The sequence below is a fragment of the Syngnathoides biaculeatus genome, chromosome 17 (assembly GCF_019802595.1).
Source record: "Syngnathoides biaculeatus isolate LvHL_M chromosome 17, ASM1980259v1, whole genome shotgun sequence".
Lineage (NCBI taxonomy): Eukaryota > Metazoa > Chordata > Actinopteri > Syngnathiformes > Syngnathidae > Syngnathoides > Syngnathoides biaculeatus.
The window spans coordinates 11,075,454-11,097,653 of record NC_084656.1 but is presented as its reverse complement, the minus strand read 5'-3'; the positions used below and the strand labels follow the sequence as shown (position 1 = coordinate 11,097,653).

Here is a 22,200-nt window from a genome sequence, read left to right as displayed (position 1 = left end):
CAAGTAGGCCCAAAAAAAATGCAACTTTCCTCTCATCTGACAAAAGCACCTTCTTTCACGTGTGCATTGTTCTCTACATGTATATATATTTATACAACCTCCAATTTAAGTATTACTTTTTGTTGCTCTGTACACTAATCTCAACAAAATACACTGTTTGTGATTATAAGGTGACGACATGTGGAAAGATTCAGGGGCCACCATTTTTTTTAAAGCGTTGTACAGTATTGTGTAAATTTCTACAGTAGAGTCACCTCAAGACAAAAGTAAATAAAACATTTTGATCACTTTGGTTTAATAGTAAGAGCATTCTTTACATTTTATATCTTTTGTACAGTACAAATACAGTAGAGATAGATGACATAGTGCAATCACAACATGAAAAATGATACATCCTATTCTCTCACTTGAAGGCACACGAAACATTCTGAGAATAATGAGTAAAAAGGGGATATTATCAACCATATAAATAAAGTCAACATGCAATCAAGAAGATAAAATGAGATCTTTCTGTTCACTTATAAATTAATGCTACATTCCCACTGACCCCCCCAGTGAGAGATGAAATGAATGTATGAAAGATTGAATACACTGTTCAGCGAGGTCGCTTTGCACTGCTGGATATATTTGCTGCCGGTTGATCTGACTCCTGAACCTCTCCCGAGCCCTCTTCTCCAATTTGAGGTGCCGCCGTGAGCTTGCTGGCCAGCTTGGAGAAGAATCGCAGGGTCAAGCATGCGCCTGTCTCCCGGTCACAAAGGCCACCTTTGCAGTCGCAACTCTTACGGCACTCCATGCCGTAGGTGCCAAAGTGGCAGTCTGCGAGGACACACAACCCCCCCCCCTTACATTCCATTATTTGTTTTTTTTTAACCACAAATATTTTGCTAAAAAAAGGCAACGACAGAAATTTATAAGGGGAGCGTACAGCTATGTATCAGCTATGCCTAAATTGATTTGTACACCAATGATAACTACAAGTACAATAATTATTGGTAAATCAGTACTGCACTGTTTACAAAATGTTACGGTTTTTAAATAATATTTTGGGGGGAAAAGTATTAGAAACAATGTCTATATGTTAATGTTTGGTGGAACAAAGTATTTGGAATATTAGAAAGTATTTTTAATATTTATATTTTCTTTTAAGACCACATTTTTTTCACTAAAACATAAATTCAAAGATAGGTAATCCAATAAATTGTCAAAATCTCTAAAATGTTGGGTTTTTTTGGGGCAAATTATTTAGAAAAAAATATTTATTTGACTCTTTTTCAGTGAAATACCTTTGGATTCAAATAATGGCATGGTGGGCAAGCTGGTTAACACATCTGCCTTACAGTTCTTAGGATCCTGGTTCCAATTCACTCCAGTCTGTGTGGGAGTATGCATGATCTCCACATTATTTGAACCCTCTAAATTGCCTGTAGGTGTTAATGTGACTGCCAAAGGTTGTTTCGATGTGCCTTGCAACTGGCTGGCGAACAGTCTAGACTGTTTCCCTCCTCTTGCACAAAGATCAAGCAGGCATTGTGAAGATAAGTGGTATGGAAAATGAATGGATGGATTCAAAAACTAGAAGCAGTGTTAAAACCAATATGGGGCAATAAAATATCTCAGTTAAGATTGAAGATATTTCGATCTCATCATAAGAGTAAAATTATTTAAGATAAATACATTTGAAGATTGGCTGGCAACCAGTTCAGGGTGTAGCCTGCCTCCTGCCCAAAGATTACTGGGGTAGGCTTTACCACTTCAGCGAGCCTAGTGAAAATAAGCAACTCAGATAATGGATGGAAATGCATTTGAAGTTGTTTTTAATTTTTTGGACTAGCATTTTCAATGATTTTTTTTTATTGAATGAGATGAAAATATTTTCTAGAATACTTCAAAAAATATATTTTTGAGTTCAACATGAGATTTAAATACATTTAAATCATTTAATTACATTTAAATGTATTTTATGAGCTTAATTATTTTACAATAAATATTAAACATACTTTGTGATATTTTATTTTTTTAACAAATTATTTTCAATAAAATTAACACATTTTAAATCATGATTGATTTAAAACATTTTGTGTCAATAATAAGCAATTTCAAGAATTTTACAAAAATATGAGGGAACAAGATATTTTAATGAAAATATTAAATGCTGTTTTGGGTACTTTAAAATATCATCCTTGCAGTCATAAAAGGTAATTATTTAACTGAAATACAAAAAGTCAGTTTTTTAAAAATAGAATTATTGAAATGGATTAAAATGAAAATAAACTTCATAATACATTTAAAAAGGGAATACATACTAAAACAAAATACATTTGAAATTAATTCAAATATAAGTTCAATTATTGTAAAACGTGTCCCTCAATACTGGATGCTCAATTTTAAAATAAACCATTGTCTCGGGACAAAAAAACAAGCATTACTTTAATTTGAATAGCCCTTCTTTTCTGTTTCATTAGATTGTACACGTATCTCTAATAAAGTGACCATGTTTGCATTTGGCTTCATAAAGTTAGGGAGATAGCACAAGTGCGCCTAACAACAAAATCCAATGGACCGACTGGAAGTCCATTGATGTCAATAACACGGACTACAGCTTGCAATACTGTATTTTGGCGCAATGTGTGCCTTGCAGTTTCACGTTACCTTTGCACACCCCGTATTCATCCCCGTAGTCGTCCTCATCCTTGTAGAACTCGCAGAAGAGGCCCGGTCCGCACTTGACGCCGTGCATGCCGGACACGGTGCGGTAACAGTGCTCCCCTCTCCCGGCGGCGCACACCCGGCAGCAACCGCAGTCGTCCAGCACGGTGCGCGCGCAGCCGAACGTGGGGCCGCAGCGCCCCGTGTCGCACCTGTCCGGACAGTTGACGGCGTACTTGACGCTGGAGCCCCACGCCTGGACGTCGTGGGCGAGCAGCGAGGACAGCATGGTGACCAACAGAAGAGACATGGCGGGCGTTGGTGAAGATGAGGATGAGGACGAGATGGTAGTAGTGGCGGTGATGATGAGAGGCTGCGGATGTGGACGAGCGCCTCTTCGCGGGACTCGAGTGGGAGTGAGGAGGCGAGCATCAGCTGGAGAGCTTTTCACGGCATCCAACAACTTTGTTTTGCACTTCGCTCTAGTCAATTTCCTCATTCCGCTCCTTTTTTTAGAGATCCGGCGTGGAAGTGGTCTTAGCGCCGAGACGCCATCCAGGAACTGAAATTCCCGTGACCTCATGCCACAAGTTATCTTTGCTTTGTTATTTTTTTTTCTCGTTTTTTTTGTTTTTGTGGAAGACAAGGAACTGCGCCGCCAACATACGTCATCCGCTCTGCACGCCACCGACTGCCAACGAACCAGAGGGTGCTGTTTTTCCAACGAGCCATCCATTCATAGATTTTCTCTGCCGCTTATCCTCACGAGGGTTGCGGGAAGTGCTGGAGCCTATCCCAGCTGTCAACGGGCAGGAGGCGGGGTACACCCTAAATTGGTTGCCAGCTAATCGCTGTGCACATAGAGACAAACAGCCGCACTTACAATCACACCTCGCGGCAATTTAGAGTGTCCAATTAATGTTGCATGTTTTTGGGATGTGGGAGGAAAATAGAGTGCCCGGAGAAAACCCACACAGGCACGGCCAGGATTGAACCCCGGTCCTCAGAACTGTGAAGCCAAACCTTTACCAGCTGATCCACCATACCGCCTCCAATGAGCCACGACACAGTGAAAGAGTGTTGGGACAATTTTGTGGGTGTGCAAAATAGATTTAAAAAAATGGTGAAACCAAAGCCTGAAACAACTGGGGGGGGGGGGGGGCATTTCCAACCTAATTCCTCAATAAATTGGGTTCCTTGGGAAAAGTTCAAAAGTGTGCAAACTTTCCCAAGTGAAAATAACTAAGATAGTGGCACACTCTGAAACAAGTTGGGTATTTCCAAATTATATTCTATTAGTGAATGCGTTTAAGGGTACAAATGGGTGGATGGGGCAACAAAAATATTCAAATCTGAAAACAAAACCCAACAAGTGTGACATTTCCAATTTGCACTTAGAGAAGGAGTTTGGGGTGGGAAGATATGCCAGGGTGGGCAGTTTACCAGGGACAAAATCTGAGGCCTCATAAAATTTAAAGTTAATAAATAATAATAACTAATTAATAATACAAATTGGGACCGTGTGACATGCTAAAACAAGTGGCATACCTCCACAACATTAGTCAAGGAGTTGCTGGGTGTGCCATGACAGGTTGTTTTCTCAGGGGAAATATTTGGCAGAGCACAAAATTCCTAAAGTAAAAAAAAAAAAATATTGACGGTAGGACATCCTTAACCAAGTGCATGGGATACTTCCAGACTGTAGAGGGGGATGTCGAGGAGGAGGTGCACGACATCAAAGTATTCCTTTGTTTTTGTTGTATACCGAAGACATTTGGGATTTTGATCAAAAGATGTAGAAGTACAGAATTCCATTTTTATTTCATGGTATTTAAATTTGGATGTGTGAAACAACTCAGAACAGACAAACTTCTGTTTAAAGCCATATACTTTTCTAGTGAGCAAAAGTATTCGAGCATATATTTTTAACAAACTTAAATTGAATAACAAAATATTTGGTGGTATAACCCATATTTGCAATAACTTCATCCGTCCTGCCACCCACGGACTTCATTTGAAATGCTTTTCCAGGGCTTTACTGCTGCCTCTTTCAGTTCATGTTCATTTCTGGGGCTTCATTCTCCTTTTTAGGAGGTAAACTGAGTTAAGGTCCGGTTGTGCAGTGTAAGTAAGCCCTTCCACTTTTTCTCCCTGATGAAGTCCTTTGTTGCGTTGGCGGTGTGTTTTAGGTCATTGAGAAATTGTCTTGTTCTCCCATTTAGTTTGGATGCATTTTTCTGTAAATTCCCAGACAAAATAGTTTTGTAGCCTTCAGAATTCATACTGCTGCTACATCATCAGTTACATCGTCAATATAGACGTGTGTGCCTGTTACAGAAGCAACCATGCAAGCCCAAACAATGGCATTATTTCCACCATGCTTCACATGAGCTTGTGTTTTTCGCATCATTTTCAGATCCTTTTTCTCTCCATACTTTGGCCTTTCCACCACTTTGGAAGAAGGGAATCCGGATCTCATTCATCCATACAAATTCCCTCCAAAACCTTTTGTGGTTAATCTCCGTACTACTTTGCAAAATTCAATTTGGCCATCCAATTTTTCTTTCTTTTCTTGTGATAGGCCTGTATATTTCTTCTTTCATGGTCTTCTTCGAACAGTACACCAGTAGTTTCTTTATCAGGACATTCTTTGTGCAATAGCACTGATGGATTTTCCCTCTTCTTTCAGCTTCAAAATGAATTGTTTTCATGCCATAGACAGCTCTCTGGTCTTCATGTTTACTTAACAGCAAATGAAGTTTTCCCAGGTGAAACCCAAGGCCAAAAACAAGAACTAATATTGAACTAATATTATACTAATATTCAAACAATCAATCTAAAAGGCAATACTTGAGCAACTAGAAACACCCGTCAGTCAAATTATTCCAATAGTACAGCTCATTTGAAAAGTGGGTGGCTTCAAGCAAAAAGTGAGTTAATACATCTGGATGTGAATACCGTGAAATTAAAGCTGGAATTCTGAAATGTTGTATCATATTCATCTATGAAATGAAACCCAAATGTGTGTGGTATTCAAAAAAGATCAAAGTACATAACCTTGCCATTGCAATACTTTTGCAAGGGACCGCACAAAATATTTGGACACAGCCCGCAACACTACTGGGTGTGTGTGATGAAAAAGTGAGGGGTTGTGACATATCACTTCCCCCCTTTGGTGCGTTACTCCTGACAACTACTACAAATGGTAAAATTATTTACAATAAATTGGATTTATTTAGAGTTTTTCAAGGTACACGAATAAACAGTTTGCAACTAAAACAGAAATAAAAATATTTCTAGTTTCTCATAAATACAAATTGTTTCAGAAGCATGTTTTCCTCAACTTTCTCTTAGTCTGATTTGTGAACATATCCAATGAATGTTAATTATGATCCTCAAGTAACCAGTGCTTCAAAAATTGTTGACTTATTACCTTTTTTTTTGTTTTTATGACTGTGGTAGAAGCAGATGTAATGGCTGCAGGTCACCCCAAAATCATCCATCCATTATCTGTACTGTTTATCCTCAAAAGCCCGGTGGTGGGAGTGCTGGAGCCTATCTGAGCGATCTTTGGGCAAGACCCTGGAACGGTCGCCAGGCACTCGCAGGGCTGTCAAACAACCTCTCACACACATTCAGACATATGGGCAATTTAGAGTCTTCATTTAACCTACCATACAAGATTTTGGAATGTGGGAGGAAACCGGAGTACGTGGAGAAAATCCACGCAGGGGAGAACACGCAAACTCCACATAGGTGAGGCCGGATTTGTACCCAGGTCCTCAGAACTATGATGCAGACGTATTAACCACTGCTGCGCAAAGCATTTACCTAATCATGACTCACAAAAATTGTGTGTCTGTGATGTACTAGTGTTTTTTTTTCTTTTTTTTTTTTTTGGGGGGGGGGGGGCAATCCTAACAGTTCTGACAACTGGGGTTCAAATTCCAGCAGCCCCTGTGTTGAGTTTGCATGTTCTCCCCGTGACTGCGTTTGTTTTCTCTGGGCACTCAGGTTTCCTCCCATATTCCAAAAACATTCATCAATTGGAAGCTCTTAATTGCCCTTAGGTGTGATTGTTAGTGCGAATGTTGTCTGTCTCCATGTACCCTGCGATTGGTTGGCAACCAGTTCAGGGTGTACACTGCCTCCTGCCCGAGGACAGCTCGGATTTGCTCCACCACTGCCCTAGTGAGGATAAGTGGCTCAGAAAATGGATGGTTGGAGGCGGTGTGTGTGTGTGTAGGGGGGGGGGGGGGCTCCTAAAAAGTGACTTTTTTTCAAATGTATCATTTGTGCCTTAATTGGCTCAATAAGTGTTGGTAAACACTAAGCAGTATCTTGCGCCATTTAAAAAAAAACATAAAATCTGTCAATTTGTATTAAAATATAAAGTTGACAGACAACCATCCGTGTGATGAGGGTGATGACGTAGTTTACTGAGGTTGGTGAAGATGAGAGGGAGTTCCACACTTTGAGACACAAGATGGCGGTACAGTAGTCAAACGAGGCCGGCCACCTTCAGCTGATAGAACCCCAGAAGAAGAAGAGGAGGCAACAGTCAAGGGAGAAGAAGGAGGAGGCGGAGGGGGTTTGATATTTTTGTTCGACTGGGAGCTCCCGCTTACGGGACAGGTAAATGCCGACGATCGCCCGGCGTAACCACCGAGCTCGCGAACATGTCAGCGGGGTCAAACTGCCAAATGTACGAAATGGCTCGTAAGTAACATATATGTCAGCGCCTGTTGTTCGCCATCGTCACACGCCCGCCTGGACGTCACCGAGCAGCGGCGGCTTGCTTTGCCGCCAGCTGTCACCCAGCCACCGAGCAGCTCGCGAGGGGCGGGCTTGTTTGGCTCATCACTGACAGCCGCAGTGTAGCCAGCCCTGCCCCGATTTAGCTTACTGGGGAAACCGGAGTGCGGACTGCGGGTACACCGTTATCCATTGTGTCGCCGAGGTGAGTCGCCGCAATGTCACCGGTGTGTTTGTGTGTGTGTGTGTGTGGCTATATCCCCCGGAAGGGGCTGGGTCATGTATTGCTAATGAACTGGACCAGAAAGTCGGCTAATGTCATTAGCATGGATGCTGACTGGCGGAGCTTGGAATAAGGCTGCTTATGGTTGTTCGTCAACCTCTATACTGTTCAATTCTTTATAATTGTAGTTGTCCTGGCAACAGAACATTATCTCTGCCCCCTCCCCGCTCTCTCTCTCTCTCCTCTCTCTCTCTCTCTCTCTCACTCACTCACTCACTCACTCACTCACTCACTCACCACTCACTCACTCACTCACTCACTCACTCACTCACACACACACACACACACAACACACACACACACAACACACACACACACACACACACACACACACACACACACACACCACACACACACACACACACACACACACACTTCACCCCACCCCTACTCATGGCCCATGTCCTACTAAGGGCATCCTTGTGCTCCATTCCATAAAACACCCCCAAACCAAAAAAAAAAAAAAAAAAAATCAAACCTCTGACTAGTGATGAATTGGTATGTCATTGTGATTGGTGGCCCGGTTAACTAAAATATGTCAGCTCTGTCTCATAATTGTGAGGTTCACAGTTTGAATCTAAGGTTTGCATGATGCATGTTTGTTTTTTTCCAAGGTACTCCACCTTGCTCCCATATTAAAAAACACAGCTAGCTTCATTGAAGGATAGAAAATGTTCATGTGTGAATGTTAGTATTGAATGTTTTTTTTTATTGGTCTACCATCCTGCGATTGTCTTGTGACCAATCCAGGGTGTGTAGTCTGCAGCTCGCCCAAAGTCAGCTCGGACAGGTTCAAAGAGGACAAAATGAATGGCATGATCATCTTCTTATTACATTTACCAGTCTTATCCCCTCATTGCAAAAAGAAATCCAAGCCGCTTATCCTTATAAGGGTTGTGGGAGTGTTGTAGCCCATCACAGCTAACTTCAGGTGAAAGGCGGACTACATCCTGAGCTGGTCACCAGTCAGTAAATAACAAAATTAGTAACTATAGATAAAGTCATGAAAAAACACCTTTTTTCCCCTTTAGAAATTGTCAACAGCAGAACTAAAAATTAGCATGGTGCATTACGGCACAGAATTCATTTAAAAGTACTTGGGCAACTGTTTTTCAACTTTAAAAATGTTATCGGCAGCATAATTAAATGAGTGAATGTGGACGTCTGCCTTACTGTTCTCAGTTAGGGGATGCAAATCTTGGGTTTGTATGCACCAGTCACAGACAACAGTCGCACTCACAATCACACCTAGAGGCAATTTAGAGTCTCCAATTAATGCACGTTTTTGAGATGTGTGAGAAAACTGCAGTGCATGGAGAAAACTCACGCAGGCATGGGGATAACATGCAAACTCCACACAGGCGGGGCCGGGATTTGAACCCTGGTCCTCAGAACTGTGAGGCTGTCTCCACGTGCCCTGCGATTTGCTGGAAACCAGTTCAGGGTGTACCCTGCCTCCTTCATGATGACAGCTGGGATTGGCTCCTGCACTCCCGTGACCCTTGTGAGGATAAGCAGCTCCGAAAATGGATGGATAACTGGATTTTTATGGGAACTATGTGGATACACCCCAATCTCCAGAAACTTGTGATAACTCGTATAATACATACAAAGAAACATCGTTTAAGTCGCATTCCCACCCATCATACTTGGAGATGGTAATTTTTCGAACTTGTTTTTTTGGAATGCCTCATGAGAACACCCAATTATTTATACAGACAGTTTGTTAAAAAAAGGATGAGACAATTATTGGTTATGCTTTAAATATTTTTTGGAATTAAGTGACTCTTTATCCTCTGTGTGAAATGTACTGATAAACTGTTTGCTGTCAGTATACATACTACGTTTTAGCAAATACTGTATTGACTAAGATGTACTGCACTGCCTGCAGTAATGTGAAACACAATTTACAAGACTTGGGATATTCTTACTACCTATTAGTCAAGGAGTGCCTGCTGGATCACTCATGGTTCTACAATCCGCCAAAATGTAAATCCTGTACATATTGACTCAGGTTAGTACAACCAGAGGTTATAACTGCTGACGAAGGATTTATTGGAGGTGAAACTGAGAAGAAAGTCTTGTAGTCCAATTAAAATATTACGTCTAATTTGATAACATGTCAGTCACAGACGAGGTTACACCAGTATATTTCCTCAATTTGTAGCTGGTATTGTTTTGCTTGTCTTGGCTGCGAGCTAACTTGACTGTATCACTGTCTGTTATTTTTGTCCAGACTGGAAACCATATAGCCCTACCAATACCGTCAAAGAAGCATGTGTACATCCTTAGAGCTCCCTTAGTCATCATAGCTTGTGTCATATTTGATTTGTAGGTAGAGTTTCGGGCCTGCAAATCTCATCACCCGAGAATTCCGTTTTGACCCTTGCTCGTAAAAAAACTAATTTCCCTTGTTAGTGCACCCCTTACAGTATCTGAACTCATCAAGATGGCTTTACTTTTGTAACCTTTAGGCCTCAAATTATCTTTTACTGCCATGATCTCAACTGATTTGAATCCAAATAGAAATAGACATTTCTTGATGTGCATTTTTAACATACAGAGGTATGGTCAGGGAACGTAAACATAGGTAGATAAATGTTGTTCTTTGCACTTAAACCACCCCTGAGGAGAAATGTGCATCAACTGTGTCGCTCCACATCTTGTCTTTGCTAAAGGGAACTGACAAAAAAAAACGATGGACGTTTTTGTCTGAGTGGGTTGCATCTGCACAAAACCAACGTTTGCCAAAGAGAACATGCAAATTCAAAACAAAAAAGGCCCAAAGTCATGTGTTAAGAATAGTCTAGGCTGGAATGGAACAAGGGACTTTCTTGTTGTGAAAAAGAAGTGGTAACCATGCTTCCATCCTGCCAAAGCATAAGCAATGGATTACAGTGCTAGTGTAGCAAATAGGTCTATAAACCTAGTTGTCAACATTTTGAGGTGTACCTCTAAGGCTTGTCCCTGTCAACTCAAGTGTCTGGAGTTTAAGTCAAGTTGTTAGTTCCCGGGTCTTTTTGAGGTTGGGCTGAGGTACTGATTCTCGATTCCTCGATCATCAGGATGCTTGAGATACTCAATATGGTGGTGTGGGATTGAATTCGCAATTGCGGAATCTCTTGCGCTTGAGTGTTATTCATTCATTCATCCATTTTCTGTACCACTTACCCTCACTGGGGTTGCAGGCATGCTGGAGTGTTTCCCAGCTATCTTTGGGGAGGAGGCACGGTCTGGTCTCCAGAAAATCTGCAGAGTACGTATAAACAACCATTCAGAGTGACAGTCACAGCTGGGAGCAATTTAGAGCTTTGTATTAAGATACATTGCATGTTTTTGGGATGTGGGATTAAACTGGAGTACTCAAAGAAAATCCACGCAGGGACAAAGAGGTCATGTGAATTCCGCACAGGTGAGGTCACATTTGAACCCGAGTCTCCAGAGCTGTGAGGATGCTCTGCTGATTGAGTGTTAGTTAAACCAAAAAAACACTATCATGACTTTGGAATAACTCTAGGTTATTAAAGAATCTATCATCTTGAGTTCAGAAGAACCTCATTGTCTTGGATGTTAGCTCAATACTGGTGTTCTTTGATCTGAAATTCTCTGTGTGGTTTGTCTGGATTCTTTCTATTTAAGACTCAGTTCTTTTGTGTTAAAGCTTCATCTGAAGTGTTTGGATAATAATGTGATCTAGATAGGAAAGGCTTTCAAAAGTTTGAAAGTAATACCCTAGTCACGTCTAAGATGAGTTTTCCGATATTTAGTCCAGTCTCTGGTCTTTCAGGAGCAAGTCCTATCAGGATGTCACATCTTTTAGATTCTGCATCACCTCTTTGAGAAGCTGTTAGTACCAGGTGAACCCCGGAGCCAAGTTGCACGGATATACAGTAAATCAAACTCAACCCTCCTGATAATGAGGTGATCCATCTAAAGCGACTCTCCCGTCAAAAAAATAAAATATATTTTCAAAGTCCAATTGTTTTTCAAGTTCCATCAGTTCAAACCACACTTTAGTTATGTAAATTAATGTCGTATTTGTAATCTGTCTAATGTTTCCAAGCATTAGTCCAAACCATGGCCAGTGTCTCCAAGCTCAAGTCTCAAGTCGTTCTGATGGAAAACTAAGTAATGTCTTTAGGTGTCAACTTTCTGATTTCAAGTTCAAGTCGAGTGTGAGATGTTTGGAGTGCCCGGTGAAGCCTGGGGTCAACAAGCCAACAATGAATTGTTAAATTGAAAGTCAAGTCCAAGTCCAATTCTTTGAGGAGCAAATGTTAATGAACTTTTGTGTTTTTGGGTGAAAATCGCAGGCTTTGTATTTCACACTAGACCTTTGAAATTCACCCCAATGACAACTCTTTGAGATTTTATTTTCAATTTTACTAAACCCCAACGTGTACATCCTCATCGAATTACCATAAGATCACACATTTTTCTCCTCTTGTTTCAGGTACTCGAGAGGGTGAAGATAATGCTTAGACATGATGCCCTGTGAGACCCATGTGTTGCTCAAGTGGCAGGAACACCTCAACAGCTCCTGGGCGGCGGAGGACAGTCTGCAGACGGCCACCAGGCATGGGGCAGCCACACTCTACAGCAGGCTCCTTCACAACAAGGAGGTAGTGAGTCTGGCCCAGCCCATCCAGGAACTGGTAGGGCCTCGGCTGCCCGACTTTGAGTGTGAGTCCTGCGCTGCTGCGGAGAAGGAGGAGTATCTTTCATCGCTGCTGCAGAGTCAAAGATGGCTGGCTCGCCGCCTGCTGACACAGACCCGCTACACACAAGGTCTCCACCACAGGCTAGTGGCTCTGCAACGGATCTTCTACGCTATTCACACCAAATACCACGACAACTTCCGTGTGCCGCTTCCCTCTCAGGCCGTAGAGAGCGGTGGGGAATGTGGGGATCTTGAGCTGGCCTCTAAGCCCTGCTTGGCAGGAGGTCTGCCTAAGGTCAAGTCAGGGATGGATGTTCTGATCGAGATGGGTGTGAGGACAGGTTTGAGCCTGCTCTTCTCACTGCTGCAGCAGAACTGGAGGTATGCTGCCTCTATGCATCCCGAGTCAGTGCTGTGCAACGATGTATTGGCCACTGCCTCCTCTGTGCTGACATCCCTACCACCGCTCTCCCTGGCCAACGAGAGCAAGATCCCCTCAGTTGGGCTTGACTGCCTGGCGCAGGTGGCTGACTTTCTGAAGAAGACATCTGCAAGCAGCGGCAGTGGTGGTGCTGACTTGACAGGTCGAAGGTTGGCGCTAGAGTTACTTCTTGGTTTAGCAATGCAGAGAGGCTCACTCAAGTTTCTCCTGGAGTGGGTGGAGGTGGCTTTAGCGACTTCCATATCCTCGTGCGCCTCCACGCTGTCTTCCCCCTCCACACTCGGCTCACAGCAAGCAGCTGGTGTGGGATTTGATTTCATCCATCAAACTCTCCTTCAGATGAGACAGTTTTCGGTAGGTTACGTTTTACCAAAATATAGTTATGTTTATCCACCCTTACTATGCCATTGTACTTGGTCATTGTGACATTGTTGACGTTCTGTTCTCCCATTACCTGAGTTGCTTTCATGAGCTGGGAGGAATTTATGAGCTCCCTAGTTCCAAATCTGTTGCCAAATGTGAATGGCTTTCCCCCAAAAATTTACTGTTTCAAAAATAGCATATTCCAGACTCCAGAGACTTGTCTTTTTTATTCCAGGGACTTTGTGACTTTAAGTGACAATTGGAAAGTATATTTGGATACATTGGTCAACGTTGTTCGACGGTCTGTTTTATCAAATATCTGTTGTACCACGGTGTAATCAAGGTTTTGCTGTATTTAAAATATATAATAATAATCAATGCTGGTAATTATTATTAATAATTCTAGTAATATATGCTGCATCATTGTTATTAATACTTCCTTGTTCACCTTCCTCCACGTCACCCCTGTCGCTTTTTTTTTTATTCCTTAAATGTCCCCAAACTACGTCAATCGATATCTCAAATTCAGTTGACTTTACCTCTATTTACAACTTTTTTTGCTCAACAAATTATTGGATGTAATGCAATACTATAACGACAACGTATCATCTGCTAGGGTTTTCGTGGAGACACAGTCAGTACGCCTGTGCTCCAGAAGGACACAGATGGACTTTGCCGACTCTCCCAGGCAGCTCTCTGCATCTTTGAGGAGGTATAAGAATTTTTAAAGTTTTTTTGAACAACTGCTTTTCAGGAGCTCACTCTCTACCTGTCTTTTGCAGATCTGTAATCTGGCATCCTACTGCCTGTGCTCGTGCAGTGCCGACGCAGAGCCTCCCGTTGTAGACTGCGATGCTGTGGTGGTGTATGTGTGGGGCAGCAACAGCAGTCATCAGCTGGCGGAAGGAACACTGGAGAAAATCCTGCTGCCCAAACCCACGCAAGGCTTCAGTGATGCCCAAATGGTGCGGCTTTTAACACTATAATGGAAATCTCCCATTACCAAAGAAATCATTCAAATGTCCAGCTCAGAACCAAAGCGATAGTGTTCCCCTCCAATTCCGTAGCTGAAGAAATAGGTATGTTATGCCAGTAAAAACCTCTGGCATGAAAACTGTGCCAGAAAAATCATGCGAGTGACTCGCTGAGGCAACCTGTAATGGGACAAGCCAAAATTCTACTCTTTAAACTCCACTGTGAACTTCATCTTTATAAAGGCCATATACATTTTCTGGTTCTTACTTCTTAAGGACGCTTTTTTTAGATTGTTTATTTTAAAGTGGATAATGCTCTAGCAATCCATTGAGGCACGTTGTCTATGAGCACGGAGGCCATCATTCATGGAGATAAGATCAGCATCCATGCCTCTTTTTTCAGATTGAGGCCGGCCAGTACTGTACCTTCTCCGTGTCCGCGGATGGCGCTGTGAAGGCTTGTGGTAAAGGCAGCTATGGCCGCCTTGGCCTAGGTGACTCCAACAACCAGTCTATGCCCAAGAAACTGGTGCTGGAGCCCCACAGGAACATGAAGAAGGTGTCCTCCTCCAAGGGATCTGATGGCCATACCTTGGCCATCACCATGGAGGGAGAGGTAAGGGAATACCTAAAATGTACTTCCAAGTAGCAATAAAACAGGATGACGCCACGCTCCTTAAAGGTAGACCCACATACAACATTCCAGTTATTGTGACTTTTGGCGTCTCCAATTCTGCAGTAATTGCACTTTATAAACCTCATTACACATTATAATTATATTTTCTTACATTCTATTTTACCTGCAATTGGCTGGTGACCAGTCTCGGATGTAGCCAGTCTCTCGACCAAAGTCAGTCGGGATAGGGTTCATCACACCCTCAACCCTAATGACGATAGAAGTATACCAGATAGATGGATACATTCTCTTTTATTGTGTAATGTTTTCATACAATACTTTGTAAGTGAACAAAGTCGTAAAGTAGTAGTAGTAATACTGTTGTAAAAAATTTAGTTGAAAATGAAGGTAAACATTTAATTCATTCATTATCACTGTATTATGCATTAGATTTCCCAAAATACTGTACTTATTTTAGGTGTTCAGCTGGGGTGATGGAGAATATGGGAAACTGGGCCACGGCAACAGTGCTACGCAGAAATATCCCAAAATCATCCAAGGACCACTGTCGGGCAAAGTGAGGAATTGTGCTTTTTGGAGAAATGGGTCAAAAATTAAGTTTGAAATGCAATTTTACTGCCTGTTTTCCAGGTTGTTGTGTGCGTGTCTGCTGGCTACAGGCACAGTGCAGCTGTGACCAATGACGGAGAACTTTACACATGGGGTGAAGGGGACTTTGGCAGACTTGGTGAGAGCCTTTACTTTTTTCTCAATTCTTGTTGTATGTTAGCAAAAATCTGCAAATTTTCCCCACTCATAATGCAGGCCATAGTGACAGCCTCAGCCGCAACATGCCCACACTGGTAAAGGACATCAGCGGCGTCGGGATGGTGGCGTGCGGCAGCTCGCACACGATTGCTGTTGCGCAAGATGGACGCACTGTGTGGTCCTTTGGAGGAGGGGACAATGGTATTCTCGTCACGATTAATGTAATCTTCTCTTGTTGCTATGATGTGTGTGTTGTGACATAGCTGTTGCCCTCGAAGGTAAACTCGGCCACGGCGACACCAACCGCGTGTACCGGCCCAAGATCATTGAAGCCTTGCATGGATGCATCATCCGGAAAGTGTGCGCTGGGAGTCAGTCATCTCTAGCGCTCACCTCTGCAGGACAGGTGAGAATCTGGCTCAGACATGGGTAAATTAGTCAACGGACCAAAAAGAACAAAATTAAAGATTTCACTTTGGCACAGTTGGGAATGGTAAACCCTGATATGGATGGGGTTTCCACCACAGGGTCTGTAGCAAAGATGGGGGACTCAATTCATTGTGACTTGGACTCAAGTCAATTGATGACTTGACAAAGAGATACTTGAGACTTGACTTGAGCCATGATGACTTGAAAGACTATTTAAGCTCTTTGCTAGTGGTCAACATGCATTGAAATGCATTTTCAAAACAATAAACAGCAATGTTGTTGAATAAAACTTTTGGTATGGAAAGTTGGCGATCCCAAGAGCATTGGGACAAACCAGATGTTTTAGCGCAAATGCTAATTCTCAATACTTGTCCACATAAGGCTTTTGGAAAGGTACATATAATGTAAAACAGATAAAATAAACAGTTGTAGATAGAGTACGTACAAGTTTAGTCCACATTCAAAATCAATGTCACAGCATGTAGTTTCAAAATTAAGCATGTATTTTTACGTGAGTAGCTTTGCCTCAGACTTGGGCCATATTTTATGTTACGTGCCAAATATGTTAGGATCAGTCTCCACCCTCAGCTAGCTTGGAAGCAAATTCCAAAGAATTTAATGTCCTGTGGCATTTTCCAGAGAGAATAGGGAGAAGAGTGAGTGTCCAGGTGTGAATGTCCTTAATGATACCACTTGTTTTCAGCAGTAATCTGCCAGTGTAAGTGTCACTGAGGGTGGGTATTCGACATTTCTACATCCAATTACCTACTGTGCTGATTTCACCACCCATTGCAGGTTCTCTCCTGGATTTCATAGTACAACTGTTGAATAAAGCTTTCTCTCCTCTCCATCTCCTCTCCATGGATATAGCGGACACTGTGGTCAATGCTCTTGGATTTATTGAAGGCCTTGATCATCTATTTTTTTTTGTCTTGGCTGTATTGAGGTCCAGGTTGTTGATTTTACACCATCACTTGCGATGACAGACCTTCTCCCTGTAGGCTGCGCTCATCTGTTCGTCTATGGCGTGCTGTAATCGTTCTATGGCAAACTTATTTTTCGCTTGGGGTGGCACCTAGACTATACGCTTACAGTATGATAGTCAATTTGAATTATCTCAGCAGATAAAAGGGCAGATAGTGGCAAATGTCTTTAATAGTGGTGTTAGCCCACCAGCTATTCACATTCACACACTGAGGAGGGCTCTGTATTTCTTCTCAGACTTGTTGGTTCTGTATATTGTTAAGCTAATATGACTTCGTAGTTCAATATTGGAGTCTGGAATGAGAGAGTCCAGCCAAGTCTCCATTATTGCCATCACACAATAATCCATCCACCGAGCCATAATCCACAGTCTCAGCTCTTCCATTTTGTTGTAGAGTGACTGTGAGAAAGAGACTATGCATGGCTGGTTAGAAGGAAGAAGCCATTTAGCATAGTCATTAGGCCCGCTGTCTTCCTCCTCTGTTTCCTGTCATCGTTGTCTGCACCATTTGAGCGCGTGGGGTGGGGGGGCTAGATGAAGAAGGAGAGGTCCGCTGATTTGCAGATCTCCAGAGTGAAGCCCCAGTTACCTTTGTCAAACGAGTCCATGGTACTCATGTAGAGGATATTGTATTTATATAAAAAAAAAAAAGTTTTCATAGGGAAATGTTTTTTTTTTTTGTGCAGGGAAATTTAAGGGAGACCTTGTAAAGTGCCAGAACATGTTATTTTGCTGCCGTCACAGATTTTCTCTCAAAACCCGAAATAAAATGTGTACTGCACCTACTGAACTATTAAGGCAATGAGGTTTTTGTTGGTATTGCTACTACTGTCAATTGAATGAATGATCAATTCAATTTATGTCATTGATCCAAGGTTTTCGCATGGGGCTGTGGCTCGTGTTTAGGCTGCGGCTCCTCTGAGACCACCTTCCTAAGACCCCGATTCATAGAGGAACTGAGCTTCACCAAAGTCATTGACATCTCTTGCGGAGATAGCCACTGCCTAGCGTTGTCACATGGTACAATAAAACCAGACTTTGTACATTACTTCCAACTTCCGTGAACGTGATGATGTATTTCTTTTTATGCAGAAAATGAAGTGTACGCCTGGGGCAACAACACCATGGGCCAGTGTGGGCAAGGCCATACCTCCACCCCTGTTACCAAACCCAAAAAGGTGCTTGGGCTTGAGGGGGTGTCCATTCAGCAGATCACGGCAGGAACTTCCCACAGCTTGGCTTGGACTGCGGTACCAACCGATAGGTAAAGCCTGTCTTAAGTGAGGAATACATCAGTAGCCATAATGACACAGATCTGTTAGTAAGTAATGTGGTGTGTCTTTTGTCAGGCAGCTGGTGGCATGGCACAGGCCTTTCTGTGTGGACCTGGAGGAGAGTACCTTCACTTACCTGCGCAGTTTCCTCGAAAGCTACTGCGACGGGATCGAGAATGATGCCCCACCGGCGCCATTCTTAACCAAACGGTATGGGACATGATCATCTTTGAATTGTTTTTTAAAGATGTTGTGGATGAGGTCGACCGGTGGTGCAGTGCCTGCAGTGGATGATGTATTGTTGCTGGTGGAAACGCCCACCACCAAAATGACACAGTGTGTCATCTTTTTCCATCTAAGCCTATCTCGTGCATCTTCCTCTCTTAACACCCACTGTCCTCATGTCTTCCCTCACAACATCCATCAATTCAGGAAATAAACAAAAAAATACATCTTTGTTGTGGTTCCAAACATCACTTTGCTCAATTTGGTATGATCCCTTACATTGATATCATATACTATTCCACACTGATACTGAAAAATTGAACATTTATTACTGTGTCATTGATTAAAGTGGTACAAACACAACACTGGGGGACGGCCATCCTTATCACAAGCTTTATTCAACCCGAGCTGTCTATCATATCTCATTTCACTATCACATGAACACAACAGATTCCCCAAGATTACTTTCAATCGTAATTTAATATCCTAAAAATTGCTAGTTTATTAGTGGTTGCGATCATTGATTAAATTGATACAGAACTAATTCACAATCACGAGCTACGCACATCAAATTCTGCAAGCTGTGCACATCAAAGTTCGCGATCTCGCCGAGCGTCCCAGACTAAACTTAAATAAAGTCTTTGTCACAAAAGTAACGTCATCATTCCAAACTCATTTTCAAGTGACCAAGTTTGAAAATATTGTATAAACATGTGACAGTCACAACTCGTAGGAAGCCAGTGTGTCCCATGTCGTCAAGTTTTTAGTAATGAATGTATCACTTGGTTGATTCCTGGCTGTCGGTCTGATATTGTCTATTGCTATTTATGTGTGTGTACATTATTAGGCATTTTGCTCCATTGACTGAGCTGCTAGATAGCTGAATTTCCACAACAGGATTAATAAAGTATCTGTCTATCTATAAAATCATTACATCTCAAATGTCACTCGAGGACATAGAAGCGGTCCCCCCACCCCCCAAAAAAACAAAAAAAACCCCAGAAAAACTGTTGTGTTTAACTTTAGTACAATATATTTGGATTTGATATTTAAGGACTGTTTGGTTTGTAAACGTGTATAGTATCTATGTAAAAAATGTTTTTATGTATGGTAAATTTAAATTTTGTATTTTACCCACTTCAATTTTCCTAAATTTAATATCATTGTTAAACTGTGCACGTTACATTGGCTTTCCCATTTTCCTTCATCCATTGTATTTTTCACTTTATACGTACAGGACATTTTTTCAACGTTTCAAGTAGTACAGAAAATTATTTCATTTTAGTTTTTCAAATAGTGTAAGACAGTAGTTAGTTTATTATTAGAGGTATTGTTTTTAGAGATAAATTATGATAATAAAATGTCATACCTGCCTACTATGCAACTGTATAGGACTTTTGGCCATTATGGCCATTTTTTTGTTGCTGTGGTACTTGGTGTAAAATGTTTGGACCACTGCCTGTCCTAACATTGTTTGTGAGAACACTAATTGCTGCATTACATTCCATAATTGCCACAGTATTTAGTTGCAACCATTTTTACTGGTAGTTTTTTAACAGATTTAAAGGAAAGATTGTGGCAAGCTTTACCAAGTCACATAAGGAACACTTTCTCTATTTGCTACTGCAGGGAACATCATCAGTTCATTTTGCTGTGCATGAAGCTGCTCTCCGTCCATCTGTCACTGGCTCATGCTGGGGGAACCGGTGCTATGGTGTTGGGGGCCCAGGGCAGGCCCCTCAGAAACCTGCTGTTTAGACTCATAGACACCAACATGCCCGACTCCATACAACAGGTATACTTGCTTGTCATGATTTCATACCGATGAATGTTGATTGTATATCCATTTTGTCTTTGTATCCATGTGTGCAGGCCGTTATGAACACGCTCTCCATTGGCGCCTCGCTACTGCTGCCTCCTCTGAGGGAACGCACAGAGCTGCTCCTCTCCCTCCTACCTCAGGGCCCACAGAGTCTAAATGTCCTCTCCAAAGGTCAAGTAAGTGCAGACGATAGGTTTGAATGTCAAACTGGGAGGAATCAGGGGTGTAAAAAGTTATTTTAGATTAATACATGTTTTTTTTTGTTTTATGAAAAAAGTTGTAATAACATGACTAATTATTACAGGTTTTATGTTTGTCCCAAAAATATTGTACAGCATGTTTTTATTTTATTTTTGAGGAAAAAATTTGTAATTTGAGCAACACGGTGGCGCAGCTGTAGAGCATTGGCCTCACAGTTCTGAGGACCATGGTTCAAATTCCGGCCCTGCCTGTGTGGAGTTTGCATATGCTACCCATGCTTGCGTGGGTTTTCTCGGGGCACTCTGGTTTCTTCCCATAACCCCAAAACATACAACATGAATTGGACACTAAATTGCCCCTAAGTGTGATTGTGATTGCGACTGTTGTCTGTCTCCTTGTGCCCTGTAATTGGCTGGCAACCAGTTCAGGGTGTACCCTGCCTCCTGGTCAATGATAGCTGGGATAGGCTCCTGCGACCCTTGTGAAGATGAGTGGCTCAGAAAATGGATGGATGGATAGAACAAAGTATAGAATTACATGGTTTTAATTTACTCCACATGTGGGATGCTACTATAATTCATGAGGTGGGAAAAAGGTCACGCTTAGGTTTGCCAATAACTGCTGCAAACATTCCTGCACTTTTATCATTATTTTATGTTTTTCTTTAGCATTGTATGGAAAATGGATAAATGGATCGATTTCTGGTCTAAAAAAATGAGAATAAATAAAATTACAAGTCAAAAACTTCTCAGAAATAAAATTGCTATTTTCTGAGAATTTTTTTTTTACAAAAAGAAAATAGCAGTACAGAATGATGAGAACTCAAGGTACAGATAAAATGACACAAACAATATGCAGGCAACCTTTAAAAAGGAAAAAAAAATACAAAAACCCCCCACATGCTAAATGATTAAAATAGATGTTGGCTCCAGTGTTCTAAAAAACTGAGGAATAGCTTGCCTCACCTAGGTTCAGTTCAATCAGATACCTTGTAATATCATTCCTACTCATTCAACCTGCACATAAATTAATACATAAAATTCTGATGCAATGCTTGGAAGGTGGCAATATTACAGTTCACAAACAGTCAGACTTTCACAAGTTGAAGTTATATTTTTTCAAGACAGATCATATTAAATAGACATTGTAAAGTTATTTTTACAGTGTAAAAAGTCCTAATATTCCAAGATTGATGACAGTTTTTTGTGTTTTCTAGCGTCTGCAGTTGGACATGGTCCTCAGCAGCCTTCAGGACCAGAGTCACATGGCATCTCTGCTAGGCTACAGCAATTTCGGGGATGTGACAAACCTTGCACCACCTCTGACACCTGCCACGTCCACACAAGCGCCCTCCTCCTCTTCTTCCACATCTGAAGCATATGACCAATTTCACTTAGCAGAGGTGTTGCTCAGGACCCTTCTGCTAAGTATTGGCTTTTACACGGTATCAACAGGAATTGTTCCGGTCCTATAATGATGACTATGTGATTTCTTTGCCTCGCTACAGTTTTGTGTGTATTCATATAGGAGCAAGCATTTGGGGAATTGGAGAAAAACAGTGATAAGCTTCTGTCAAGTGATCGTCAACGAGATGTAGAGGCTCCATCGCACTTTCACCAGCTTCTTTCTGGACTTCACAAACACATGCTGGCCCATTGCTACATCCACTTCAGCTCTGAGGTACCATGCAATATGTGGTGCACAAATCCACGACACAGAGTGACTTGAAAATTCCCCCTTTCGGAATGGCTCTA

The 22,200-nt window shown here is 41.9% G+C and overlaps 2 protein-coding genes across 12 annotated transcripts in view; one reads left to right on the top strand and one right to left on the bottom strand.

Annotated features, from left to right (window-relative positions):
- Positions 1-337: 337 nt before the first annotated feature.
- On the bottom strand, positions 338-3,081 carry esm1 (endothelial cell-specific molecule 1). Its single transcript, XM_061801750.1, is given in 3 exon segments — positions 338-819; positions 2,653-3,061; positions 3,064-3,081. Coding segments are annotated over 3 exon segments (651 nt in total). The 3' UTR covers positions 338-595.
- A 4,025-nt stretch (positions 3,082-7,106) lies between these two features.
- Positions 7,107-22,200, top strand: part of LOC133490695 (probable E3 ubiquitin-protein ligase HERC1) — a 64,591-nt gene continuing 49,497 nt past the window's right edge. For 8 of the 11 annotated variants that reach the window (XM_061801081.1, XM_061801080.1, XM_061801077.1 and 5 more), the window contains exons 1-16: positions 7,111-7,609; positions 12,141-13,143; positions 13,769-13,864; positions 13,935-14,117; positions 14,530-14,742; positions 15,221-15,319; positions 15,394-15,490; positions 15,568-15,711; positions 15,789-15,916; positions 17,800-17,944; positions 18,017-18,188; positions 18,274-18,408; positions 20,053-20,218; positions 20,296-20,421; positions 21,663-21,890; positions 21,974-22,126. In XM_061801081.1, the coding sequence (XP_061657065.1) occupies positions 12,172-13,143; positions 13,769-13,864; positions 13,935-14,117; positions 14,530-14,742; positions 15,221-15,319; positions 15,394-15,490; positions 15,568-15,711; positions 15,789-15,916; positions 17,800-17,944; positions 18,017-18,188; positions 18,274-18,408; positions 20,053-20,218; positions 20,296-20,421; positions 21,663-21,890; positions 21,974-22,126 (3,057 nt within the window). In that variant the 5' untranslated portion in view covers positions 7,111-7,609; positions 12,141-12,171. Of the gene's footprint in view, positions 7,610-11,474; positions 11,609-12,140; positions 13,144-13,768; positions 13,865-13,934; positions 14,118-14,529; positions 14,743-15,220; positions 15,320-15,393; positions 15,491-15,567; positions 15,712-15,788; positions 15,917-17,799; positions 17,945-18,016; positions 18,189-18,273; positions 18,409-20,052; positions 20,219-20,295; positions 20,422-21,662; positions 21,891-21,973; positions 22,127-22,200 lie in introns of all 11 variants that reach the window. The other 3 variants (XM_061801071.1, XM_061801078.1, XM_061801072.1) reach the window with 3 other exon arrangements.